At 33.0% G+C, this 8306-nt stretch overlaps 1 protein-coding gene across 2 annotated transcripts; it reads left to right on the forward strand.

Annotated features, from left to right (window-relative positions):
* The first annotated feature begins 733 nt into the window (after nt 1-733).
* LOC146902443 (mitogen-activated protein kinase 15-like) lies at nt 734-7077 on the forward strand. Of its 2 annotated transcripts, XR_015022872.1 has the most exons (11): nt 734-1167; nt 2775-3183; nt 3319-3446; nt 3535-3594; nt 3761-3910; nt 3987-4142; nt 4221-4432; nt 4861-4962; nt 5094-5275; nt 6078-6740; nt 6791-7077. XR_015022872.1 is itself a non-coding variant. In XM_085735776.1 (10 exons), exons 1-10 carry the CDS (start codon nt 1144-1146, stop codon nt 6344-6346), a joined length of 1692 nt encoding a protein of 563 aa, XP_085591902.1. In that variant the 5' UTR covers nt 734-1143; the 3' UTR covers nt 6347-7077. The 2 variants fall into 2 exon arrangements, 1 of the variants encoding a protein (XP_085591902.1); XM_085735776.1 differs by having other exon boundaries at nt 6078-7077.
* The last annotated feature ends 1229 nt before the right edge of the window (nt 7078-8306 follow it).

Raw genomic sequence — 8306 nt, forward strand, 5'->3', positions numbered from 1 at the left:
AACCATTGAAGCCAACAGCCCTTATGAGCCCTCACCAGCCCCTAAACCATTTCATTCAAATTCAAAGTGAGTTCGTTTTAACTAAAAGTACATTTGCAAAATGAAGTTTACTCAAAGGTATATTTGCAAACGTTAATTCAAACACAAGCTAAATTTTGAAGAATATTAATGCTTGTTTGATCGTGTGTTGATTTTTTTTTTTTTTTTAGGGTGATTGTGTGTTGATTTTTAAAAAAAATTAAAATCTGTTCTATAACATCATTCTGAAAAATTAATTTTTGAAATAAGCAATATTTGTTTGTTTTTTTGGTTTTTGTAAAATGAAAAATGATTTTGTAAAATGTTTAAAAAAAAGTTATCTCACAAAAAAGTCAAAACAGTTTTTTGTTTTTCCAAAAATATTAATCAATTTAACGTTTTTATTTATCTTAAATTTTGTTAATTTTCTTGTTTTCTTGAAATAAATAAACCTGCAAAATTGATATAATGTATAACCGGTCATTGGTCAATAATTCCTCTCGAATTTTTAATTTCATTTTTCAAAATAAAAGGAGAAATTATGAAAAATGAAAGAAATGATCACTTTTATAATCAGAAGTAATTATTGCATAGTCTAAAAATATTAAAGAAACATTAATACATTCCATAAATAGAACTTGATTTTTGACCAAAATAAATGAAATAAAAAACATTTCCATCTATATCTAGAAGTAGAACTAAAAAAAATGAATGTATAGTCTCCAACTCAGAGCTATATGCAACTTTAAAAAGTTACTAAAACATTTTCTTCAGCCTGAAGTACTTCTTCTTCTTTACTCTCTCCGAGATAGATAGATAGATCCAAATCCAAATCTTTTTCTTCTTTTTCTTCACTTTCTCAAATCTAAACTTCCTTTATTTATTTATTTATCCATCAATTCCTTTTTAGTTAGTGATTATCGCCGCCAACACTAGACAGACAGAACATAGATCCTTCTACTTTAGTTTTTTTTCCGCTGTTTCTTACAACCTTAATTTCTCCAAAACCTCTCTCTCTTTCCTCTTCCAACCACTTCTGTTCAAGTTTTTTTTTATTTTAAGGTTGTCTTTTTTTATTTTGTTATTCTCTTCAGTGATCTGAATTAATCGAATAGAGTTACTAAGATGCCTCCTGATCAGAGAAAAAAGGTAAACTTGCTCAATTTTACTTTTATATATGCTAACTAAGTTTATCTTTTCTTTCAATGTGTGTTTATTATTATGTAGCATTTTTTTGTATAGCATTATTGGTCTGTGACTGTGAGATCATATCCATGGTAACATTTTTTATGTGTATTGTAGATGATTAATGCTTCTTGTTCTGTAATTTATGCTCTATGGATTGGATTTGTACCATTAGTATTAGCACTTCTTTAAAGTTACATATAGTGGTGTATCCACGACCCTGACCTATGGTGTTAACTTGAATGAGTAATTGAAAGTGGTTTGGGCCAGGGTTTGATAGGTCGGTTTGGTTCGGTTTTTTCACTTTTTGGAGAGGGAAAAAATAGTCAGTTTGGTTTGATTTTTGTAATTTTTCTCTCATGAAATACGATCCAAACCGATGAAGATTAGGTTAGTTTGGTTTGATTTATTTATTTAATTTAATCGGGTTGAGATTTGTCAGAAATTATGGAATTTATTTTTAAAAAAATTCAAACTTTTCCTTGCAGTGGTATAGAATTTTTATAGTTGTAAAACAACTAATATAAGCTAAAATTAGAAAGATAATACTACAATTATAATGTGAAATAATTGTTTTAGAGTGGATCTTTGGGTTCATAAGTTCATTGGTTTGGTTTTTACATACATAGTTTGGACCTCTTGAGTCTATGGTGCAAAATGCAAAAGTATACTGTAGGGTTATAACTTATATGTTCAACTTTTTAAAAGTTCGAGTAGTGCAGATGCGCACCCTAAACTGTACCTATCCTACCACATCCTTTTATAATTTTCAATAGTTTTTCTTAATATATATTTTTCAATTGTGCATTGTGTTGGATACTTCCTCATAAAATTGAAGTATGCTCTGTGACTGCATATTGTTTAATTTCTAACTGTTACATGTTAGCATACATGTATTTCTGCTTTGCTGAACATTATTGTGCAAAGTCATTTATGACAAGTAGCAGAGCTGTTTTATTAATTTCCTTTTCGCATCAATGACCTGTTTTTGAGAAGTTGGGATTTGTTGTGTGGATTAAAACAATGACATAATGCCCTATTGCGAGACTAAGTTAAATCCAGTGATTGATAATTTCCTTATTTTTTGTATCCTCACAAATTCAACTATAGTAAATTCAGAATATTGGATTTAAAATCCCTAGAAAATATGATTTTCATCATTGCTGGAAAGGGATCGTTTCTAATGTACTCTGGCCGATTATTAAATCAAGTGTTGTCAATCTCGGATCGCTAAAAATAGCTGTTTGTCCAAATTCTGCTACACTGCAGTGCTATGGCACCATTATAGTCACTATTTGACAGCATTTTGCTGAGCAATAGTGATTTGTTCAAATTTTGCGATGTCATAATGCTAAAGCATCACTATTTATCAACATTGATTAAATCTTATATTTTTATGTATAAATTAAGAACAATAATATTCATTGTCTAAAAATTTATAGCTAGTTTTACCCTTTATTTATCCATGGACAAAATCCTTAGCTGCCGTGCTTGCAACTTTCTTCTACAATATTATGTGTTGCAGATCATTCAGTTACATGTGTGGTTTTGGCTTTGTTGTGTTTATGCAGTCATCTATAGATGTAGACTTCTTTACGGAATATGGTGAAGGGAGTAGATACATGATAGAGGAAGTAATTGGTAAAGGAAGCTATGGTGTGGTTTGCTCTGCATATGATACACACACTGGAGAAAAGGTTGCAATAAAGAAAATTAATGACATATTTGAACATGTTTCTGATGCTACCCGTATTCTTCGTGAGATCAAGCTTCTTAGACTCCTCCGTCATCCTGATATTGTGGAGATCAAGCATATTTTGTTACCTCCTTCTAGAAGGGAATTCAAAGATATATATGTTGTTTTTGAACTTATGGAATCAGATTTACATCAAGTCATCAAAGCAAACGATGACTTGACTCGAGAACATTACCAATTTTTTCTCTATCAGCTTCTTCGAGGTTTAAAGTATATACACACAGGTCATGATCTTTATATTTAGCTAGTTTTTAGTTTTAAATTTCCTAATGTAGCATTTTCGTAGTTATGGTTTTGTTATGAGAAGTTGAAGTTATTTGATCACTGCGGCTGATTTTAAACTTTCTTGTGGATTGTAGCTAATGTTTTTCACCGTGATCTAAAGCCAAAAAATATTTTAGCAAATGCTGACTGCAAACTGAAGATTTGTGATTTTGGTCTTGCCAGAGTAGCTTTCAATGATACACCAACTGCTATATTCTGGACAGTAAGAATCTTTTTCTCTTGAAATACTCACCTTCAATGTAGCTCTTCTTCTCTGGTCATCATGCTTATGCTCATTTGTTTACTCACAGGATTATATTGCAACAAGGTGGTATAGGGCTCCTGAATTGTGTGGATCCTTTTTCTCCAAGGTTTAATATCTGCTACCGCTTGTATCTTTATTATTATTATCATCGCCATCATTGTGTATTGGTTGCTCGAAGATGGATAATGCTCTAACTTTATGATTCTTTCCTTGTTACTGATTTATTATTATGCTACTTTTAGTTAGTGCGACAAACTTTTTTTTTCTCTCAGTATACTCCGGCTATAGACATATGGAGCATTGGCTGCATTTTCGCGGAACTTTTAACTGGAAAACCTCTTTTCCCAGGGAAGAATGTTGTCCATCAATTAGACCTCATGACTGATTTCCTTGGAACACCATCTCCTGAAGCCATCGCTAGGGTCTGTTCTATTTCCTAGCCTTCTAGCATTGTTTTATTGTATATTACTCAATAGAACCTTGACCATATATTAACAGATACGTAACGAGAAAGCTCGGAGATACTTGAGCACCATGCGTAAGAAGAAGCCAGTTCCTTTGTATCAAAAGTTTCCTAATGCAGACCCCCTTGCTCTTCGTGTGTTAGAAAGAATGCTGGCATTTGATCCTAAGGATCGACCTACTGCGGAAGAGGTTGATTTTCATCCATCTGCAGTGACTTTCCACACATCATATTTGGTTTTAACAGCAAATGTTGTGGATTATTTTCAGGCTCTAGCGGATCCATATTTTAACGGCTTGGCCAAGTTTGAGAGAGAGCCTTGTGCTCAGGCAGTAAGCAAGATGGAATTTGAATTTGAGAGACGCAGGATAACAAAGGAAGACGTGCGAGAGCTTATATATAGAGAGACTCTGGAGTACCATCCAAAGATGTTAAAGGAATATCTAGAAGGAGCAGAGCCAACAGGATTCATGTATCCAAGGTATTAATGCCCAACTTCATGTTTCATTTTTCTCATGCATGATTTAGAACACTTATTGCAATCTGTAAATTTATAATGACATTGTTAAATATTTTTCCTGATATTGGTACTAAAATCTACACTTGATAAGTCTGGTTGATATTCTGGTACTACAGTTATGTTTTTTTTTTCATCCAAGATCCAACATTTGCTCTAGTTGTTCTTCTCTAGAGCCTCAAATATCGTAATCGTAAATATTTCTTTTTAATACTTGCTGTTTAGATGTTATTAAATACTCTTACCTGGATTAGTGAAAAGTAAGTTTACCTGAAATTTCATGCATCTATGGGAGCTTTTACATTTGGAAATCTGATTTATAATTTTATATAGTATTTCAGTTCATTTTTTGATATCTTTCCTCTCTCCTTTTTCCTAACTTGTACGGATAGTGCTGTGGACCACTTCAAGAAGCAATTTGCATACCTTGAGGAGCATTATGGAAAAGGTGGTACTGTTAGTCCACTTGATAGGCAACATGCATCATTACCCAGGTATCCTAATCTTTGTGAGAGTGTCTGGAAAACGAGTCTTTCTTCTTTTGATGTGCTTATTTATCTTGTCAACGGTCCTATTTATCTACTCTTGAACCGCCAGCTGTGCTGATTTGATGATGTGAATGCAGGCAGTGTGTGTTGTATTCAGACGACTCAAGACAGAATATGGCTGAGGTTGCCGCAGATGATCTCTCCAAGTGTTGCATTAAAGAAGTTGAGAAGCCGGTCATTGATAGGAGTGGTGGTGTTCCTACGAACAGGCTTCCTTTACAAGCTCCTCAAAATATTCAAGGTGTCATGACTAATCGAAGTACGTATTCTATCACTCCTCAGTTTCTCTCTTTTGCTTTCTTCTTTTCTACTCTTTATGTGCACAGCAGAACTTATCTTCCAAGAATGTTGATCTCATTGTTGAGTCTTTTCGCATTTTCATTCACCATTGTTTGAAACAATAAGTTTATGTGTGATGGTAATTATGATTCAATGGCTTTCGTCCATGAGGTGTCAGCACAGTGACAAGAGTTTGACCTAGTAACTTCAAGGGACGGAGTTCAAATCCTCATGGGGATGGTTGTAAAATAGTCATTAACGTCACTTTAGTTCATAATAATTTCTTCTTTTTCCAATTTTAAAAAATAAAATAAAAGATTCAACGGCTTCCACGTGGGCATTGCATGCAAATGGCTGAAACTTGCAGGATTATTGAAGAAACTGGGCTTTGGATTATTGTTACTGTTATTAATACTGCCTATCAGAGAATATTTTTATCCACAATTATCAATACTTGAAAAATATAAGTGTTAGTTTTGTTATAGCTCAAAGAAATGTTTCAGTTTGTTTTCATAGCATGCATGAGCAACATGTGATAATCCCCAAATAATAACATACAAACAAGTATTGATGATTCTCAAATGATAACATGCAAAAGCAACATGTTAAAGATCTTTTACAGAGACTCGTATGCTACTATTCCTTTCTCACGCTTTAATACATTGATTCTCCCTTACACTGTCACTGTGTCTTGTCTATGTGTACCATCTTTGGGTGTGAATTTATTAATTAATGCATCTATTGAGAAGAATTAAATTTGTTTCTTTTTGTTGTGGTTTCAGGTGTTGCCCCACGGCCCAGAAAAATTGCGGGTTCCCTATTGCATTACAATGGTGGGGTAGCAGGGGCTGACCAACGGAAGACAACTAGAAATCCATCTGTTCCAGCTCAGTATGCTGCTTCAAGCTACTCATATCCTAAAAGAAATCCAAGCTGTAAAAACGAGAGAGCAGAAGATGGAATTGAAGGTTCAAGTGGACTTCAGTCGAAGCCTCAATACATAGCACGAAAAGTTGCTGCTGCTCCAGGTGGAGCCGGGAGTAACTGGTAGAGTTTCAATATGTTGAATTTGTGGCTGAATCTGAAAGCTGCCCTTGTGCCTGACAAATGGTATCTGGATATCTTGTTCCGGAAGAAACCGCGATCAATCATCTGAATTCAACAGAAGATATGGGTTGCATAGCTTTGTTTGCTAATTGCTATCAAACAGTGGGAAAGCCAAATGGATTAAAAGACTAAAAGTCTCTAGCTGATATTTTTATTAGGTCTTGCAATTTGTGTCGCTGATTTGAAGATTCGAAGGTTCCACTATGTCCAATTATGATTATCTCGCTCTCTAGTTTGTTAATAACAGAGAATGAGTGAGTGATCTTAAAAAGGCATCAAAGGAAGGCTGTGCAGTTACAGATACATGTATGTGATGCTCTCTTTCTGGCAGAATACAAGCCATTGGTATTGCTCTCATTTTTCGGCACCACAAGAATGACATTTGTAGTTTTATAATCAAAATAATGATTTCTTCCTCACATATATGCTCCACCATATCTCATGTGTTATCTGTTGCCACTTATTAGGACACAACAACATAGTGAAATGTCATGATTTAAGACTTCGATATATTCATTTTCAAGTTTTTATTTTACTGAACTGTTAGTTTTGATCGAATTTGGCATTGAACAAGTTCTCTATGACTGTGTCATGTCACTCCAGCATTGTTATAGTTGTTATTATTTCCTTTCATTCAAGGAAATATGGTAGACATGAATATTTTATTTCTCACAAGTTATTGGACCATAGACCAACTGGTATATGACACATTATTCAAAGTGATTGCTTTTGAGTGACAACTAAAACAATGTAAATTGTATTTTCTATATAGAGTTGAGTGCTTTGCCAGGGAATTGGGTCGAATGATGAATGATCAGAACGAATATCCACCTTTCTTGTGGGAAGATAGACACATAAGCTTCACAGATTGTGAAGTCAAATGCTAGTTTAATGATGTACGTATAGAAACAGCTATTAGAACATCTGTTTTGTTAACAATAAAAAAAAATGTCAACAACCTATCATCAGGCTTTTACAAGACATTTAAATTCAAACCAAAAACAATTTTTTGTTAGACTTTAAATATCTTTGAAAGTGAATTTCAAAATTTCCTTTTTCTTAAGATTCAAATAGCTAACGACAAAAGAAGCTAATGAAGGTTGACTCGGTTGATAAGGAGTTGACTCACCCGTAAAGTCGTGGGTTCAACTTTCACTCGTCGATGTGAGGACCTCTTTGGTGGGTGATCGGTGTATATCTTTGTAAGAGTTCTTTGAGTTTGAGGTCTATTCTAAACCTGGTGAACCTTTAGAGTCTAACTCACAAACTTTTTGTTACGAAAAGAAGACAAAAGAAACTACAATCTGTTGTCATTTAATCAAGTCAATGTTTTTTTAATTAATATTTAGGTGTATGATGAAGTGCGCAACTCTTCTGAAATACTCGAACTTGTATAGTATATTAACAAGGGTTGTATTAGGTTTTTATATTGAGCTTAATTCATAATTATAAAATTGGTTTGTAAGGTGAAATGTGTCTCTCTTTTTATAAACTCTTATCAAAAGTCTTATCTTTTTTTATGTGTGACTATTTTTTTCAATAGATTATATTATTCTCACATCAGAAAACAAATATGTTTCTCTATTTTTTTCTTATTATTTATCTTCTACAATTTATATTTATTAAAAATAAATAACATTGCATTAGACACTCCTTCAAAAACATTGCATTAGACATCAAAATTATTAAACATTAATAATTATTTCACATCTGTTATAAAATAAAATAATTTATATGTATTAATAACGGTGGCACTAAAATAAAATTTATATGTGCTAAAAACATGCACTTGGAAAATATTTTTCTTTTAAAGGAGACAATATTAATAACGGTGATTATTTCACAACTGTTTCAAGTGAATTTTTAAATAGGAATTATTACTATTGAGTTTGTGTATCAAACTA

The sequence above is a fragment of the Medicago sativa genome, chromosome 8, assembly GCF_051527215.1.
Source record: "Medicago sativa cultivar Bolivia chromosome 8, Bolivia_mono, whole genome shotgun sequence".
Taxonomy (NCBI): domain Eukaryota; kingdom Viridiplantae; phylum Streptophyta; class Magnoliopsida; order Fabales; family Fabaceae; genus Medicago; species Medicago sativa.